Source organism: Sminthopsis crassicaudata, chromosome 2 (genome assembly GCF_048593235.1).
Source record: "Sminthopsis crassicaudata isolate SCR6 chromosome 2, ASM4859323v1, whole genome shotgun sequence".
In the NCBI taxonomy this organism is placed as follows: Eukaryota; Metazoa; Chordata; class Mammalia; order Dasyuromorphia; family Dasyuridae; genus Sminthopsis; species Sminthopsis crassicaudata.
The window spans coordinates 12,715,647-12,735,560 of NC_133618.1; the positions used below are offsets into that span (position 1 = coordinate 12,715,647).

The window sequence follows — 19,914 nt, forward strand, 5'->3', positions numbered from 1 at the left end:
GGGGAAACTGAGGCACCAGAAAGGTATACTGACTTGTCCCCTAGAATTGCATAGTAATAAGCTGGGTCTAGATCCAGGATCTCCTGTATTCTCTTTATTTACTCATTGGGTAGCAGGATGATGGAGTAACTGCTCGCGGAGCTCCCGGTTCTGTTCTAACGCCGTGGGTGCTTTCTCTTCCCCCAGTCTCTCGAGTACAACATCTTCGAGGGCATGGAGTGCCGAGGCTCCCCACTGGTGGTCATCAGCCAGGGGAAGATTGTCTTGGAGGATGGCAACCTCCACGTGACTGAGGGATCGGGCCGCTACATCCCCCGCAAGCCCTTCCCCGACTTCGTTTACAAGCGCATCAAGGCCCGGAGCCGGGTGAGTAACTGGGGATCCTCTGATGGGAAGGCTCTGGGCTTGCAGTGACTCTTGCCTGTAGCCATTCAGACCTGGGCAAATGGTCCCAACTTTGCCTCCCCATCTGCCTTCCCCATTGCAGTAAGATGGCTGTCAGAGTCTGCCTCGGCACCAAGGGGCTTTCTAGAGAAAGGAAGGCTTGATTCTACGCAACTCATTTTGACTCCCTGGCCTCTGTTTCCCCTGGCTGTAAAAAGGCTTAGAAACTAGCACGGTGTGTTCCGGTTTTAGGATTATCGCCTTAAACGTGGTGTCCAAGGGCCGAGAGGCCACACCAGCCTCCTGGCTGCTGCCCTGCTTTGGTGGAGAGAATGTCCTCCCTTGGAGAGCTAGTCTCCCTAAGGGCCTAAGCGTGACAGAGGCTGGAAACCTCCGGCCCAGATCCTCGCTGACTTTATTTCCAGTTTTCCCAGCAATTTTTGTGAAAGGGAGAGTTCTGCCCCCAGAAGCTGGAGCTTCCTTGCTGCCTTTAGACAGGAGAACATCTAAGCATAGCCACAGCCGGGGGTCGGTCAGGAGGACCAGAAAGGCCCGAAGACTGGCCCAGATCTCCATTTCTAAGGATTACGGTGACTTCCAGAGGGGAGGGGAATGTGCGCCACAGGGGATTCCCTCGGCTTCACGTAGGGACGGAGGGTCACAGAAATGGAGCTGGGATGCACAAATATATATATATATATACACAAATAAATAAAAAATGAATTACAAAATGAAAATAAGTAAGTAAAAAAGATGGTGTTAATGGTAAAATAAATAAATAAAATAGGGATAAGGCTCAGAGATTAAGCAATATTTTATCTAGTGCCTACTGTGGACTAAGCGCTGGGGATACGGGAAGAGTCCAGAGAGCATCCCTGCCCTCAAGGAGCTTACGGTCCGATGGACGTTATTGTCCGTGGTCCCTTCTGGTCAGAAGGAGAGACGTTTGTTCCCAACCATCCCCGGGGACAGAGATTCCCTCAGTAATACATGAGTTTGGAGGTGAAGTGCTTCTGCCAGGACATCTGAAAGGGCAAAATCTCCTTTTAATCCGAAATAAGTTTACTCCACGCTCCCAAGCTTTCTGAGCCAGTTGTGGAGTGGGTGAGTGAGGAACACAGTGGTGAAAGCCCGCCATCTGCTGGGGGATCTTGTATCTGCGCAGGTTTCTTTAACGACCATTTAGCCGCCCCAGGTTGGGGGTCAGTCAGCCAATCAGACTCGACCTTTCATCCTCATCCAGAGAGGTGCCCCCCTCCTCCCCCCAGGAGAAGACCTGGATGACTGAGCCCCGGCTCCCTTGTCTGGGAAAACCCTGGCTCTTGGGCCCGGCTAACTAGCTCTTGTGTCCCCAGTTGGCAGAGCTGAGGGGTGTTCCCCGGGGCCTCTACGATGGGCCGGTGTGCGAAGTGTCTGTGACGCCCAAGACCGTGACTCCGGCCTCCTCCGCCAAGACTTCTCCTGCCAAACAGCAGGCCCCGCCTGTCCGGAACCTGCACCAGTCTGGATTTAGCTTGTCTGGTAAGGACTCGAGCACAAAGGAACTTCTCCAAAAGTTTGTTTCCCACCCCAGGAACTTTGATGTGCCCGCGGGAGGAGCTGTGGACTAGTGTGCGTCTGGGCAATCAGTCAACAAACATTTATTATCTTCTGGGGGAAGTCTTTGACAAGGGTTGGGGTTCAGCAGATTTATTATATCCATCCTTCCATCCAGACATCCATTCACCCATCCTTCCTTCCATCTTTCCATCTATGCATCCATCCAATCATCCATCCATCCAATCATCCATTCTTCCATCTATATATCCATTTATCCATCCATCCAATTATCCTTCCTTCCTTCCTTTTCCTTTCTTCCTTCCTTTCCTTCCTTCCTTCCCTTCCTTCCTTCCTTCCTTCCTTCCTTCCTTCCTTCCTTCCTTCCTTCCTTCCTTCCTTCCTTCCTTCCTTCCTTCCTTCCTTCCTTCCTTCCTTCCTTCCTTCCTTCCTTCTTTCCTTCCTTCCTTCCTTCCTTCCTTCCTTCCTTCCTTCCTTCCTTCCTTCCTTCCTTCCTTCCTTCCTTCCTTCCTCCCTTCTTTCCTTTCTTCCCCTTCCTTTCCTTCCTTCCTTTCCTTCCTTCCTTCCTTCCTCCCTTCTTTCCTTTCTTTCCTTCCTTCCCCTTCCTTTCCTTCCTTCCTTTCCTTCCTTCCTTTTCTTCCTTCCTTCCTTCTTTCCTTCCTTCCTTCCTTCCTTCCTTCCTTCCTTCCTTCCTTCCTTCCTTCCTTCCTTCCTTCCTTCCTTCCTTCCTTCCTTCCTTCCTTCCTTCCTTCCTTCCTTCCTTCCTTCCTTCCTTCCTTCCTCCCTCCCTCCCTCCCTCCCTCCCTCCCTCCCTCCCTCCCTCCCTCCCTCCCTTCCTTCCTTTCTTCCTTCCTTCCTTCCTTCCTTCCTTCCTTCCTTCCTTCCTTCCTTCCTTCCTTCCTTCCTTCCTTCCTTCCTTCCTTCCTTCCTCCCTCCCTTCCTTCCTTCCTTCCTTCCTTCCTTCCTTCCTTCCTTCCTTCCTTCCTTCCTTCCTTCCTTCCTTCCTTCCTTCCTTCCTTCCTTTCTTCCTTCCTTCCTTCCTTCCTTCCTTCCTTCCTTCCTTCCTTCCTTCCTTCCTTCCTTCCTTCCTTCCTTCCTTCCTTCCTTCCTTTCCCTTCCTTCCTTTCCCTTCCTTTCCCTTCCTTTCCTTCCTTCCTTCTTTCTTTCCTTCCTTCCTTCTCTTCCTTCCTTCTTTCCTTCCTTCCTTCCTTCCTCCTTTCCTCCCTTCCTTCTCTTCCTTCCTTCCTTCCTTCCTTCCTTCCTTCCTTCCTTCCTTCCTTCCTTCCTTCCTTCCTTCCTTCCTTCCTTCCTTTTATTTAGCCTCCCATTTATGCATCCATGCATTCATCTTTGCATCCAGCCATCCTGTCATTTATGCATCCATGCATCTATCCATCTGTCCATCCTGCTATCCTGCTATTTATACATCTATGCATCTATCCATTCATCCATCCATCCATCCTTCCATCTATGCACCCATGTATCCATCCATCCATCCATCCTGCCATTTATGTATCCATGCATCTGTTCATCCATCCACATCCATCCCTAATTCATTCAAAAATCATTTATTAAGTGTTTACTATTCATCGAGCATTTTGGCAGATTCTGAGGAAGTTACAAAGTTTAAATCCAATGGGGCCTCTGGCATCATGAATGTAAACTCAAAAAGTCGCCAGACTTCTGTTAATTTCAGTCCAGCCTTCATGTCATCATGGCCGAGTCATGTAGCCTTCAAGAACCTTAGTTTGTTTACTTGTAAAATGGGTATAAAATACTTTCAGTTCTTCCTTATTGGGCTTTTCTGAAGAAAGTACTTTGCCAATCTTAATGTGCAGAAATAGTTATTGATTTTATTATTTTCTTGAAATGTGTATCACAGAATCCCAGAATTTTAAGAGCAAGGAGGGTCTTCAGGGTCCCCTTAAATAATCCTCACTATCACATGTTTGATAGTAGTTACCCAGCTTTTCAATAAAGTCCTCCATGGGAGTGCAGGCGTAGTGCACCTCTTCTCAAGGTTGTCTGTTCTACTTTAGAACAACTCTAATTACTTAGAAGTTTTCCTGAGCATTTTGCATTAAATATGCCATTTTTAACTCCCCTCCCCTTCCCCAATGTTCCTGGTCCTGCCTTCTGAGGCCAAATAGAGCAAGACTAATAATTCCTCCTTCACAAGACAATCCATCCCATATGTGATCGAAGAATGGTCGGTCACTCTCAGCTCTAGATATTGGAAAGTTGCTATTGGTACCTGTGACAGTAACTACAATATTACTAAGGGCCACACTACCTGAAGGCCAGGTGGGTTTCATTCAGCCTCCCTGCGGGTTAGAGCAGCTGGAGAGCTCTTGGGTCCCTCTTGTAAGCTCTAGCATCCACCAAGAGTGTTTACCCATTTTACAAGGGTTCTTTGCAATGGAAACTGATTATCAAAATAGTTATCAAAAATTTAAAAAGTAAATAATGAGGGAAATATTTTGTAAATCATAAAAATACGCATTTCAAAGAATTAGTATTATTATTACCATTATTATGGAAAGGGATGAGCATTTATATATATAAGCTCTTACTTTGTACCAAGTTCTGTGTTAAATACTTTTTACAAATATTGTCCCATTTGATTTTCATAACATCCTTGGAAGGGAGGTACTTTTATTATCCCCATTTTATAATTGAGCAAACTGAAGCAGCAATTAAATGACTTGCTCAGGGCCCTACAGCTACTCCAATCCCACTGCCCTGCGGCACTTGCTACTTGCCACAGAGACTGAATAAATCTATTCAGGGACTTTACCTAGGCAGGTCTCTGCCAGACTTTGCTGGAGACAATGTGGCCATTACTTTTTGGAGGTAAGTCATGAGGGAACTGAGTCTGGCCAGTGAGAAAGACAAAGTAGACGTTGTAGGAATTTGAGGGAAGCTTGCCCGGATTAAATTAGAATTTGCCATAAATAACGAGGTGAATTCTGGGTACAATCTGGTGTGTACCTAGATTATAGGATAACATATACATAGCAGGAAAGTTCTCATGGCGGGAAACCCTAAAAAGGTGTGTCCTTGAGAAGGAAATTTTGGTAGCTTTCTAATATATTTGGGGAGAAAGGAAAAGGCGAAGTGATCAAAGACACTCTTGGGACGCCATGTTTCTGAGAGGAGCTGCTTTAGTAGGGAGTAAGTTTCTCAACATGAGAATTTTTTGAATTTTCCAATAGTATTTTATTTTCCAAATACATGTAAATATAGTTTACAGCATTCATTTTTGTAAGACTTTATGTTCCAATTTTTTTCCCTCCTTCCCTTCCCTCCCCAAGACAACAAGCCATCTGATTGAGGTTAAATATGTGCAATCCTTTCAAACACATTTCCATATTTGTCTTTTGAGAGAAAAATCAGACCAAAAGGGAAAACAAAAACACGATAAACAAACGAAAAGGGAAAACACTACGCTTCTCTCCATATTCATTCTGCACAGTTCTGTCTCTGAATGCAGATGGCATTTCTTATCCCAAGTCTATTGCAACTGCCTTGAATCCCTGCATTGTTGAGAAGGGCCAAGTCCATCACAGTGGATCATAATCTTGCAGTTACCGTATACAACATTAGAATCCGTTACGTAAAAACTAGACAGTGATTTGCTGGGGAAAATGTAGAGAGTATTGATGCTTCAGGTTTATCTTGGGCCAGATGGCTTCTAGTTGTGAGGATCCCTTCTTTTCCTCCTCCTTGAGACAATCCCTCTTTTAATAATATTTATATTCATAACGTATATATTTATATAGTGATATTTATATTTATAATGTATATATTTATATAGTAATATTTATATTTATAACATATATGTTTATATATACGTTGTCTCAGATGATAGAATTAGAGACTTCTGATGACCTTTACTCCATTTCCAATTCCACGGAGTTCTAATCAGATCATCATATAGTCTTCCTTTTGCCACTTAAGGGGCTTTTAATACTAATCATATTAGCTGACAGTAAGCGCTTTGTTCTGATCAGAGCATGACAACAATGTGAGTTAGAGGCTATAGATGTCTATTTAACAGATGGGAAACTGAGGCTTGGAGAACTTGTCCTTTGGTCCAGATCACTCTGCTAGTTTGGACTGTTGTCTTCCAGATTCAAGGTTCAACTTCCTAGCAATGAAACCCCACTCTCTCTTGACTATCAGTAAATAGAAATTAAGCCAGAGTCCACAATGCCCAAGAAAACAGGGGCAGCAGGAGTTCAGCCATGGGGCTCTGGAAACTTTTGACTCCAAATAAGTCACTTGGGGCTCTGCAGAGGCAATAGCTGTGGACCAGAACAGCATCTTCTGGATCCACGTACCCGGTCTCCTTCATAGTGAGGGAATGGAAGCCCAGAAAGGGGAATTGACGTACTCTTAAAGGATCATGGATTTCAGAACTTCAAAGGCTCTTCGAAGGATCTTTTAATCTCATCATTCAGCCCAGAACATAGTAGGCATCTTACACACACACACACACACACACACACACACACACACACACACACACACACACACACACACATACACTAACAGCCTTTTCATTTTACACATGAAAAAAACAGACCTGCAAGATAAGGTTACTTGCCTAATATCAGTTTAGTAGAAGTGGGGAAGCTGGGATTTGAATCTTCCAGAACCAGGATTCTTTCCCCTGAGCCATGCTGCCTTTCTAAGAGACTTTTTCTCCAAGGCTTATACATTTTCTTTTTGACGCATCACTCCTCCAACTACCCTCCTTCCCAATATGATATTTTGTGGTGATAAAATGAGATATTTGTCAGATACTTTGCAGACTTGCAAGTGTTCTTTTAATGCTTACTATTAAAAAAACAACACTGAAACAAAATTGTCTCATATAGAAATAAATGCTACGGATCTTTATTTAAAACATTGAACAAAATTGTCTCAGATAAATGCTAAAGATAATTACTTAAAACATTAAAGAAATTCAAGTAGCAGGGATGACGGGTGGCACTCTCCACTATTTGGAACCCTGGCCCCTCTCACTATTTGGAACAGTCTGAGGTGCTTAGTAAATACTCATTGATTGATTATTGATTGAAGCTGTGGGATTGTGGGAAAGGAACAGTTTTACACTTGGAAAATGGGAGGAGAAATAACTCAATTATTTGGAACAGTCTGAGGTGCTTAATAAATGCTCATTGAGTGATTGTTGATGAAAGCTGTGGGACTGTGGGGAAGTCACAGATTTACATTTGGAAAAGGAAAGGAAAAGAAATCTGGGGATGCATTTTTTCTTCCTTTGTATTACTTTTCCCCTTGATTAAAAAAAATCAATGTTTTCAGTTTTGACTTCATTCCTTCCCTTCTTCCCTTTGCCACTAATTGGGAAAGCCAGAAAAACAAAACTTGTTAGCAATAAATTCTGTGACTTCTCCATAGTGATGGTGAGTACCACTTCCATCCCTGTAGTTTATTAAAACTAACAAATTGCTTTTTATCATAGCAACCCTGAGAGGCAGGGATTGCCTCTCAAGGATTATTCTTGCCCCCATTTTATGGATGAAGTGATTGAGGCTTTGAAAATCTTTGAATCTTAGTCTTACTTGCCTCCAAGGGGAGGCCACTTTTCTTTGGATTAGGCCAGGCTGCCTCTCTAGGACCCAAGACAAGCCAGAGTAAGTCAGTGCTGATGAATGAAGAGTCACTAAAGAGAAAGTGTTCATGGTTTGGGTCGTGCTTCCTCCACCTTCTCATTTCTTAAAATCCTTGATTTCCTTCAATATGCGGCTTAGACAAGACCTATGTGGTGCCTTTCCTGGTCCTCACCCTACTGAATGAGGAAAAGAAGTTGTTTCAGACTTTCCAGCTCTATTCCCAGTGCCCGGCACTATTCCTGGCACATAATGTGGCACAAATTAATTCTCGATTGATTCATAAATCATAATCATTAAATATCAGTCTTTGGGCCCATCTGTTGTGGGTTTTACCGATAGGGAGACTGCGGTCCGATCGGGTGAATGCCGTGTTCCAGGTCAGCCGGGGCAGAGGGAGGAAGCTCCTGGGACTCTCTTTAACCCCGTCTCCCTCCTTTTCTTCTCCTCCCTCCAGGTGCCCAGATCGATGACAACATCCCTCGCCGTACCACCCAGCGCATCGTGGCTCCCCCGGGCGGCCGCGCCAACATCACCAGCTTGGGCTAGAGCCCCCCAGTCGTGGAGCAGCAGTAGCAGACTGGGCAAGGGGGGTGAGGGGTGGGGCACCTGAGGACATTGGGTTTTGTTTATTATTATTATTATTATTTTTTAGAGCCTGTGATAGTTACTGTGGGGCAGTCAGTCCATGGGGCTTACTTCTGGGCCCCACACTCAGTCCTCCTTAACCCTGATGTTACCGATTTTGCTCACCCATGTTTATCCACTTCTGATAGCATTACATACATGTTCACACACTGACTCCAGAGGACAGACTGTGACCTGACACCACAGGGATGCAAAACAAAAAGTCGGAACCAGTCCCTGCCACGGAGAGAGTGGTTTTCATCCAGGATCCCTGTTGTTCTCACGAACACCTTTCTTTTCCTAAGGGAAGGATGAAGTGAATTCCCTGAGAGCTGCCTTTTTTTCTCCCTCAGAAGGAGGAGGGGGGTCGGGGAAAGTGGTTAAAATGTGACGTTGGAAGACCTGATCAAATATTAACTCAGGTTTCGAATGTCCATGAGTTGAGAAAGTCTTTAATAGTTGAGTGAAGTTGGTAGACCAGCAGTCCCCCTCCCAGTTGGCTCCAGACCACGTCTGTTGACATTGGGACATTTCAGTCTGGCTCAGCTCCTGACACGATGCCTCTTGTAATTTCTCTTTGTCCTGGATTTAGCCACAGAGGTTCCTCTCTCTCCTTTCTTTAAAATTCTCTGGCTTTTTGTTTTGTTTTACAGAACATTTTAAGTTGCTCCTCTCTCATTGGCTTCTGAGAGACAGCATGGTGTAGTGGGAATAGCACTGGATCTCATAGCAGAGGACCGGGTTCAAATCCCACCTTTGGCTATTGTTACTTAACTTATTTGCCCCTCGGTTTCTTGGTGTAAGTTGGAGGTATTGGATTCGGGAGCCTCGAAGGCCCTTTCCAGCGCCCAGTAGATGAAACGATGGGTCTTTGCTTTGGACAACATTTTTCTCCCTGTCCCAGCTGCCTCTCCCTATCAATAGCTCTGTAGCTTTTCCATTATTGCCATAGCAACCTGGCCCGGGGGGAACAAGGTGCTGCCCCATCACTCCGAGTGCTGAGTTGGCTCACATTGTGCAGATTGCCACCGAGGACCCGTGGCAGCTGTTGGTACCTGACTCAGTGTTTTCTAGGAGCAGAGATGGATCAGAATGAGCTACCCATACTCTGGTGAGAGGTTGAGGGTCGGTGCCTTTGGAAAGTGGGTTTTTTTCCCTGGGCAAAACAAACTGCCTACCAAGGGCACCCGACTGCTGCCCAAGGTCTCATGAGGACCCTATGCTAATTGATGGGCCAACTCATCCCAGGGCCAGCCACCAAAAGAGAACAGATGGATGAATTGGAGGCTGGTTCGATAGCATCCTCCGAGCCCCTTTTAATTGGACCTGGAGGCATCTTGGGAGGAGTTCAGGCCCCACTGGGAACTGGCTCCCGCGGAACATCCTGGTGCCCACGATTTTACCTCGTGGAAGCCAACTTGGTGGGAAAACAGTGTCTAGAGGCCTTAGAAACACACACACATACACCCACACACACACCCAAAATCTCTGAGAATTCTGACCTGGGGAAGTCTCTTATTTGGCAAAATGGAGGAGCCACACTTTTATTTCTTTTTTTCAAACAAGGGGCACTTCATCGCATGTTGACATTTACAAACAACACAACCTTGGTGGGAAATGTCTGGCAAACTTACTTTTTATGGGCCATGCTTGAGCCTATGGGTCACCTCACCTTAGCACTACTAGCGTCGTGGTATCCCGGAGGAGTTTCCATTAGCTGAATCCTCTGCCCTCCCCTCAGTTTCTAATGTTACCCTGATAAGTGTGGCATTTCTTTCTGTGTGTGTCGACAGGTTTTTCTTAACGGTATCTTTAGATTCTTTAAAAAAAACCTCAATAAAAAGGGAACTGCTTTGTTCAAGTATAAGCAGTAAGTCCTTGGTAGCCAGTCCATTCATCTGTCCAGACATATCGACTTTGGGGTTGTTTTTATTGTTTATTTTTCTAATTTTTTTAAAGTTAAAAAAGCACTTTAAAAAAGTAATTGGTTGACTTAAGATATTTTCTAGTTCCTCCCTTCCTCCCACTGTTTTTCCTTTATCACCTGCACTTGAAGGAAATTGGAACAAGGTGGAGAAAGCCCCAGTCTTATTTCCATTCTCAGCCGTGTCGGCAGCCTCTCACTATTCACTTTCATCTTCCCTTTTTTCCTCCTATTCCTGACAGTTTCAGTTCTTTTGGTTGTTCTAAAAGATAAAAAAGCTCACAAACAAGCAAGCAAAAGAAAATAAAAAAACAAAACAAAAAAAAAAACCCTAACGATGTTTGCAGGCTATGTAAGCATGTTTCCCCGTCGGCTCGCTTTTTGTGTCTGTTTAATGAATGTCCTATGTAAATGCTAAGAGAATTGACAATGATTTGGAACGGACTAACTGCAGTGACTTGATGCTCTAAGACGTTTGTAGGATTGCGGACTAGCTGGATTTTAACCTTTGGATTTGTGATTGTGAACCATGAGTGAAGGAGCTGTAAGTGCTAAAGCTGATCATGTGTGTAGACAAACAGTGCTTTTTTTTTTTTCCTCTCTCTTTTTTTTTTACCACTGTCTTAATGGCAAAATAATTATGGTAAAAAAAAAAAAAAGTCGTGTTTATTATTCCTTAAGAACTCTGTGTAATATTACCATGGAAACGCCTAATAAAGACAAATGTTGTTGTTTCAGGGTGTGTGTCTGTGTTGGGATGTTCTGAGGAGGGAGTGGGGGGCTCTCCATGCCTCTAATCCAAGGGTGGGGAATGTCTGGCCTAAAGGTCGTATAAGCCCCCCAAAATCATTTGCCAAGGCAACTGCAGTTGTAAGTTGTCTGGCCCGCCGATGATGTTAGAAATATCCAAACGGCCCTTGGCAGAAGCTCTCCATCCCTGCAGTCTAATCAATCAGCAACAATTGAAAGATCTACTGGGTGCTGGAAAGGCTTTGTGGGTAGAAGGGAGGCAGGTTCTCTTCAGTTCCTCCTGACAAGTTATTTAAGTTCTCATTGTTTAAGTTCTAAGACTAGAACTTTGAGCGGTGTGGGATTTTATCAGGAGAGTCAGTTTCTTCTCCTATAGCAATGATATCACAGATCCAGTCCCTACTTCTGTGTAGCCAGGAACACAGCGATCAAAATGGAATGGTCCTAGTCCTCTGAGCTAGTGAGTGACCAGAGGAGATTCCTCCAACTGTCCCCATCCCAGGAGGGTCTACACTAGCTTGGGCTTCCTCCCTTGTGATGGAGATGGGAGCCAGTTTCGGGTTTTTTGAAGACAAACAGGAATGCCATCTTAAGTAAACTGAAGGACAGAAGGGGCTAAAGGGAGAATTCCCCATCAACGCAGCTCCTGGCATTTGGCAGAGCTTGTTCCATCTCCCAGAATGCAGTGTTAGTCACGGGCTTGGAAAAGAGTTAAGAATGATGGGACGATGGCCCCTCTGGACTCTCCCTCCTTCTGATCTAGTCCTGGCTTAGCTATTATTAATCATAAGATCATGATCTGGACCTCGGTGGGAGTTCAGAGGACATTTAGTCCAGCCCTTTCCTTTTATAGATGAGAAAACTGAAGAAAATTAAATGGCTTGAGAGGTAGGATTCATGTGTCTTTGCATCATGCATATGCATATATGTATATGTAGATAATACTTCTATTTAGATACATAAATATCCATCCCCATCTAAGTATGTTGAATGTACTTATATAGAACATACAACACACATGTAATATATGTAATTACACAAAATCTGGGTGGTATATATGTGCAATATACACATATGTTTGAATATACATACACATATAAAATACATGGGATGGCTAAGTGACATGGTAGATAGAATGGTAGTCGGAAAAAATCATCTTCCTGAGTTCAAATCTGGCTACAGAGATTCACTAGCTGTATGACCCTGAGCAAGTCACATAATACAGTGCCTCAGTTTCCCCATCTGTAAAATGAGCTGGAGAAAGAAATGGCAAAGCACTCCAGTATATCTGCCAGGAAAACCCTAACTGGTGTCACGAAGAGTTAAATACCAAAGAAACAACTATTACCAATAAATATGTCGCGATATGATATTCTAAAAGTCTTAGTGTGATTTTGTTTTTAAAGCTCATTAGTGACTGGATGTCATATTTAATGAGATGGAGAGGTAGGGAGGAGCCTGGACACCATATCATATGAGCATTGGTGGAAGGAATTAACAATGTTTAGCTGGAAGGAGGGAAGATGGCGGGCAGCCTCAGAGGTGGTTTCAAATATTTCCCAGAACGTGATCGTCAGGGCCCTTTGTGCCCAGTTAGTCCAATCTATATCCCAAGGGGATTGCCATTTTAACACATCTGAGAGGTGATCCACCAGCGTCTACTTAATGATCTGAAAGGAAGGGAAGCCCACCATCTTTCATAGCAGCCCACTCTACTTTTGGCCAACTAGAACTCAATTTCCAATGGCTTCCTAAAGGCTCTGTCTTTCAAATCCTTCCACAACCTTTCTCCTTCCCACCTTTCCTGCATTTATCTACTTACCTTCCTCCATGGACTTTCTCTTTCTCTTACCCCTATATTGCTCCTGCCTTTTCCTGGTCATTCTCCATTCTTGGAAAGTTCTCCTTCCTCACCTCTGCCTCCTGGCTTCCTTCAAGATTCAGTTCAAATCTTACAATCTGTCCTTTTCCCTTCCACCCCATCCTGGCACCTCCCATTCCTCATTTATAATGTCTGTATCTTGTAAATACACAGTTGTAGAAGGCGTAGGTGTAAGCTGTAATGGCAGCTAGGTGGCTGAGCGAGTAGAACACTAGATCTGGAATCAGGAAGTCCCAAATTCAAGTCAGATAACTCCTAGCTGTATGACACTGGGCAAGCTATTTAGCCTTGGTTTCAAACAATCAGCCAATCAATAATCGATAACTAAACATTTCCTAATACCTACTTTCGTGAAATGCTGGAGATACGAGATACATAAAGGTAGTGGTCAATTAGGATCAGTTTCCTTATCTGTAAAGCTGGGACAATAATGGCACCTATCATCTAGGATTGCTGGGAAATTCAAATGAGATAATATCGGGAAAGGATTTTGTGAACTTCGAAATTCTCTGGAAATCTAGCTATTGTCGTTATCATTATTGGCAAGAGTAGTTGTTTTCCTGTCTCACTCCCCAGGAAATGAACTCCTTGATGGCAAGGACTGTGTCCTTGAATTTCTTGGTAACCCCAGCATTTAGTCCACTTCCTGGCACATGGAAAGTGGTTAAAACATAATTGTAGACTGACTATCCCAGGCAACTTCTAAGATTCCCATTGGGTAAAGAAGCCATGTGGGGGGGGGGGCAGCCAGGTGGCACAGTGGATAGAGCGCCAGCCTTGAATTCAGGAGGACCCGAGTTCAAATCTGGTCTCAGACACTTAACACTTCCTAGCTGTGTGACCCTGGACAAGTCACTTAACCCCAGCCTCAAAAAAAAAAAAAAAAAAAAAAGAAGCTATCTGGGTAACTTCCATTGAGAGGCAGAGTTTCCTCCTCTGGAGGGTTCCTAAGCCAGTGACATTATAACCCTATTCTTCATAATTACAACAAATAACATCAACATAATATATTTGGATTCATCTCTTGTTGATTCCCCATCACATTCACTATAACAGCTGTTCCAAATCTCCAAACTCTCCTTGTATTTTCATTCTCCCAGCAAACATGGCACCTCCTTTCTGGAGAAATTCAGGCCATTCTCCTATCTCCCAGTCTCTCTTCCCTTCTAATCTAAGGTGTCCTGGTGACCCCTCCACTTGCCAATCATATCCCTATTTCATCTCTGTGCCTTGAACTTATTTTGGGAGATATAGTTGTAGAGAACGATGGATTCTGAATCAGATTAGCCCTGAGTTTGAATCCTGCCTCAGGTATTTACTAGCAATGGGATTTTGGGCAAGTCACTTAACCTGTTTCCTTATTTGTAAAGTAGAAATAATTATAACATTATTATAAGAATCAAGTGAAATAATAAAGGACTGCAAACCTTAACGTGCTACATTAAAAAGCTAATGCTATTATTTATTTTTGTCATCATCTTTCTGGACCTTGCTCCTATTTATCTGCTCCCCCTTCCCACTTTCTGTCATCTTGCATCTTTCTTCCCATCTGCCTCTGCTCACACATCTCTATCAATAGCAATAACAGCAGCACCTTCCCATGATCCTGTCCCTCCCCACCTCCACGCTAGAGTCCTAGTGTAACCCTTGGAGAGCCTGGGAATCCTTATTCTAACTCTTACAGCCTTTAACTAACAGGTCCCTCAGAGCAAGGCTCTATCTCCCTGCCAGGGTTCTAGGGATACTACTGAGGGATTGAATGGGCATTTCTAGTACAATTTATTGATGAGGAAATCGAGGCACAAGGAGATGAAATTATTTGTTTATTATCATGTTGTTGTTTAGTCATTTTAGATAGTATCTCATTTGGGATTTTCTTGGCAAAGAGACTAGAGTGGTTTACGATTTCTTTTTCTAGCTCATTTTACAGATAAGGAAACTGAGGAAAACAGTAAAATGACTTGCTCAGGATCACACAGCTGGTAAGTGTTTGAGGCAGGGGTCTAACCACTGTGCAATCTAGCTGGCCCTGGTCATCAGTGATGTGCAGCCATTTCTGTTATTTCTGTCTTAAACGGCTGTTAGAATTTGAATGTAGATCTTCCTAACCCTCAGGTTGGATCTTTATTGATGATGTCATGCTGTTGCCTCTGCTGTAAATATAAAGGGTGGTTATTAGTTTAATTTCCTTACTTCTCTCAATTTTAGAAGGATGATGAGGAGGAATATGAGTACCCCTGTAAAGTCCTGTCATCTCTCCATTGGAATCCTCTGGGAGGAGGTTTCTTTTCTGTAGAATCTTTTCCTCTGTGAGCAGGTTTCTTGGGAAGTTTCTGGAGCCTCCAGCCAGAGTGAAGGTAGAATCTCCAATCCTCTTCTTCCTGAATCCTGGCTCTGAACCTCCTCGAGCTTCCCTAAAGTTCTCCCAGAAAGTCTTGTTCTTCTCCCAGTCTAGACTCTCCTTCCAGACTGCCGTCCAAACTCAGTGTCCTCTTTTATCCTCCCAGAGAATGGGCTTGTGGGTATTCCAAAGGTGTAAACTCCTTTAAAGGTGTAAACTCCTTTCAGAAGACTAAAGGTGTAAACTCCTTTTGAAGATGTAAACTAAAGATGTGAATTCTGAGCTAGAGAATTGCCAAGTACCAACTTACCACCTAGTAAGAACCTAACATACCCCTTCTTCAAAAGAGATGTCATAAACTTGAATAGATGAATTATTCTTGAAAAAACGAGCCACCTTTATAGGGCTTGGTTGTCAATCCTTAGATTCTTCTCTACAACCCAGGGGTGCCAAGAGCCATTTGGATATTTATGACAGCCACCCGAAATGATCAATTTAAAGAACTCAAGCAGCAGGAAGTCGTCGTACTTAGCTTTCGGCTCATCATTGCCTGTCGTTGCTTTGGAAGGGTCAGATTTTGTGGACTTTGTGTGGCTCGGGGGCCAGATGTTCCCCATCCCTGCTATGGCAGACACCAAAACTTTACTTTTCAGCCCCATTACTCTCTTCTCTATCCAGAATGAGCTAATAACTGGCCTTCTCTAGCAGACCTTTTTGGTCCCTTTCAGCTCTTTTTGTATTTCCTCGTTTATCCATTTTTGCTCCTTACAATGATGTTCATCATCACTTCCCTTCTGTGCCTTAATTTCCTCATTTAAAATGAGTTGAAATAGATGACTTCCAATGCTTTTTCTAGCTGAAGATGCTATGAATTAAGTGTAGGAGGGGAACTGGGTTTCAGATCCTGCCTCTGATGCTTATGATCTGTGTCATCTTGGACGAGTCACATGACCTACCTTGGACTTCATTTTTTTCATCTGTAAAAATTGGGAGTGGGGTGGAAGTCATGACATCTCAGATCCCTTCCATGTCTAAATCTTTGTAGGATCATAGATGTGGCTCTGGAGAGGACTTTAAAGGCCACATAGTCCTACCTCTTTCATTTTACATATAAGGAAATCAAGACCTGAGTCTACTAAGTATGGGAATATAAAGGTCACCCATCAGAAGTGGATTTGAAGATTCAGAAGTCTAATACAAAGAGGGTCAGGGTCGGGAGTCAGAGGAGCTGGGTTCAAATTCTAGTCACTTACCTATGGGACTCTGAGTAGGTTAATTAATCTCTTTGAGCCTCGGTTTCCTTATCTGTCAAGTGGGGAGCTTAGAATAGATGTATCCTAAATTTGGGCAAGGGTTCTATGATTAACAGACCATTGAAGGCCCTTCTATTTCACAGTCTCTGATCTTATGATTTTAATAAAACTCTAGATGAGAAAGGAGCTAGAACTGATAAAGAACCTAGCATCCAAACCTGTTTCTCATTCTCTATCCACTAGATGGCACCAATGCCCCTACAATGGAAAGAAATTTCTTCCTGCGAGCCCCCTAGGAATCCATTCATTCAACCAGCATTTATAACAATAGTCTGAGGGCTTGAAAAGAGGCTCAAAGCCCAATATTTGCTTCTTGTAGCTTTTCCTGTTTCCAACACGTAGTGAGTGGTAAGCAAACAGGCCGCCTACAGAGACAGACTTACATTCTGGGTAACCATGGGGAGTCTGTTGGTGGGCCCCAGATTCTGTAGCCAGTTACAAAGGGAGGGGCCCATGGCCACAGTGACAGTTATTAACCTGGGGCCAAAGCCTCAGACCCACCCAAGCTTCCTAACTGTCTTTCCTCCCGCTCCACACAGTGTCCAGCTTTTCTTGTAATGTTTGAACAGCTTTTAGAGCGCCTCTAGACAAACAGACTTGGGAAACGCCAGGCAATCGCACCAGGTGGAACACACTGGCCGCCAGAAGAGTTATCGAGTTTCCTCAGAACAATGGGGCATTTTGTTACTGAATCCATGGAAGAATGTTACCCGTTAGCCAGGCCGGTCCCAACAAGTCTTTTGGTTTCGTGCCTTGGCCTTCGTGGGATTGCCAGGTTGTCGCCGAGGGAGGGCGTTCAAAGTCACCCCTGAGACGCTTGGTTTGGGCAGATGTGGCCTCCAAAAGGAATCCTTTAATACTTATGTGGCGAAGTCCATTGGAGATGTGGACAAAGGTGAGATTCAAGTTCCAGCTCCTATTCTTCCTGTCATGCATGTATCCCCTCCTATATGTCGATCAACAAGCGTGTATTAGGTGTTTATTTTGTGCCCACTAATAAGTTCTGGGGATAGGAAAAAAGGAAGGAAGGAAAAAGGAAAAGAAGAAAGGAGAGAGAAAGAAGCAAGGAAGGGAGGGAGGGAGGAAGAAAAGACAGAAGGAGGGGATGAAGAAAGGAAGGAAGAGAGAAAAGAAGGAAAGAAGGAAGGAAAGAAAGCAGGAAGGAGGGAAGAAAAGAGAGCAGAAGAGAGGAAAGAAGCAAGGAAGTGAGGGAGGGAGGAAAAAAAGAGAAGGATAGAGGAAAGAAACAAGGAAGGGAGGGAGGAAGGAAGAAAAGAAAGAAATAAAGAAAGGAAGAAAGAAACAAGGAAGGGAAGGAGGGAGAAAGGAAGAAAAGGAAAGAGGGGAGGCAGGCAGGAAGCAAGGATGAAAGTAAGCATTTATTAAGTATTATTTTGTGCCAGACACTGCTTCTAAGTGCTTTATAAAAAGCAAAAATAGTCCCTCCCTTCAAAGAAGAAGATAATATAAACAATTAGGTTTCAATAAGATATATACAGAGGAGATTAAAAGTGTCACCTCCTGAGAAAATCTGGGCCCCTACTTTATTCTGACCCAGCAGTTTCTGACTGACTTAGGAGTCAATCATTATTCAAGTTGATTCTGCCACAACGACTCACTTCAATGTTGAAGCCTTTCCTTCCTTCCTCCCCTCCTTCCTTCCTTTTTTCTTTCCACCCCTCCTTCCTTCCTTCCTGCCTTCTTTCCTCCCTCCCTCCCTCCCTCCCTCCCTTCCTTCCTTCCTTCCTTCCTTCCTTCCTTCCTTCCTTCCTTCCTTCCTTCCTTCCTTCCTTCCTTCCTTCCTTCCTTCCTTCCTTCCTTCCTGCCTTCCTTCCTTCCTTCCTGCCTTCCTTCCTTCCTTCCTGCCTTCCTTCCTTCCTTCCTGCCTTCCTTCCTGCCTTCCTTCCTGCCTTCCTCTTTCCCCAATTTGCTAAGTACCTAATATCTACAAAATATCATAATATTTTGGGGGGGAGAGATCAAAAATTAAGACAATGTATGATGTCAAAAGGACAAGCCAAGCCAAATGTTCCCTCTCTATATGAAGTAGAATGGGGTATCTCTCTCATACCCTTTCTCTGTGGAAAGGAAGATCAGGGAAGACTGTGGCATATGAGGATTTTGAAGGTGGAGCAAAATTCCCATTGGTGGAGCCGGGAGAAGTCTTTGGAAATTTGCTCTTGTTGTGGTGAAGAAATAAACTGTGACATAAAGTGCTGTTGGCGCTGTTTTCTCCGCAGCCTTGGATCCCAGAAGCCTGGTCCTTATTGAGCCATTCTCGAGAGCCACCTGCTCTGTGTGTGCAGCTAGCCAGTCTGTGCTAGAAGGGAAACCATCCAGATGGAGAGCTGTCACCAAGCAGTTTTCTCCCAGTGACACATGCTTATCCGTGGCTCCCCCTTTGCTGCTCCATCAGCTCCCAGTTCTGCAGTCTCACCACTTGCTCCTTCCATTCCCTGCACACACCATGGAAAGGCAAAATGATGAGCTTTTCCTGCCTCCCTTCTAATCCAAAGGCATTTTTGGCCCTGATTATGGTTCCTTATAAACGGAAACCTGCTTGCTTTCCTTCTCCTGGCACCTTTGAATTGCACAAGCTGGAGACTCACTCAGTGCCCGACCTCAGAGCATCCTCTGGTTTGTGGAGGGCAGCTGTTCGCCATCAGAATTGAATTAGCCAGGGCACAGGTCAGGGCTGGTGATCACCTGGCTTTTACTGTGAACAGCGGGGTTCGGTGTTAGGTCAACGTAGACCAAGTAGCTGGTTTTGTGCTGAGGAGAGCTTGGATAAATATGAGTCAAATCTGAATTCTGAGTTATTTGATGAGAAAATCAGCTTTTATGATATCCAAGTTTACTAAACAAGTCCAACCAGGTTAAAGAGCCAATCAAGAGCCTTAGGGGACCTGCTTTAATAAAGAAATTAGAATGATTTCTATTGGGCAATTCTAAGTAAAAGGATGAGAAGCAACAGGCCATAGTGGATAAGAGGCAGCAAGGGGGCGCAGTGGATAGAGCACCAGCCTTGAATTCAGGAGGACCTGGGTTCAAATTTGACTCAGACACTTAATACTTCCTAGCTGTGTGACCCTGGGCAAGTCACTTAACCCCAGCCTCAGGGAAAAAAAAAAGACATAATGGATAAATGATGACCATAGACTTAGGAAAATCTGAGTTCAATTCTCTCTTCTGACACTTAAATAGCTGTGTGACTCCAGTCAATTTAACCAACTTCCCTGCGACTTAGGAAAAGTTCTGAAACTTATCTACTCAAATTATAAATGGGATAAGGAGCTACAGACAGTTCTCTTACTGACAGAATCCCAGCTTCTTAATATAAAGGCATTAATAAATAGATACCATTATTTTATTTTTAGCATTTTCCCTTCACAGCAGAGAATAATTATGGGAAGGATTTGGGGAGGACAAACTTTAACACTGACCATTCTGTCTAAGTAGACCCCTGTGGGACCAACTCTTATCAGTAGCTAACATCC

General features: G+C 44.0%; 1 protein-coding gene across 1 annotated transcript in view; it reads left to right on the plus strand.

The window, feature by feature from the left end:
• DPYSL2 (dihydropyrimidinase like 2) overlaps positions 1-10,868 on the plus strand; it is a 141,364-nt gene extending 130,496 nt beyond the window's left edge. The window contains 3 exon segments of the mRNA XM_074285445.1: positions 187-366; positions 1,740-1,905; positions 8,038-10,868. Of these exon segments, the coding sequence (XP_074141546.1) occupies positions 187-366; positions 1,740-1,905; positions 8,038-8,129 (438 nt within the window). The 3' untranslated portion in view covers positions 8,130-10,868.
• The last annotated feature ends 9,046 nt before the right edge of the window (positions 10,869-19,914 follow it).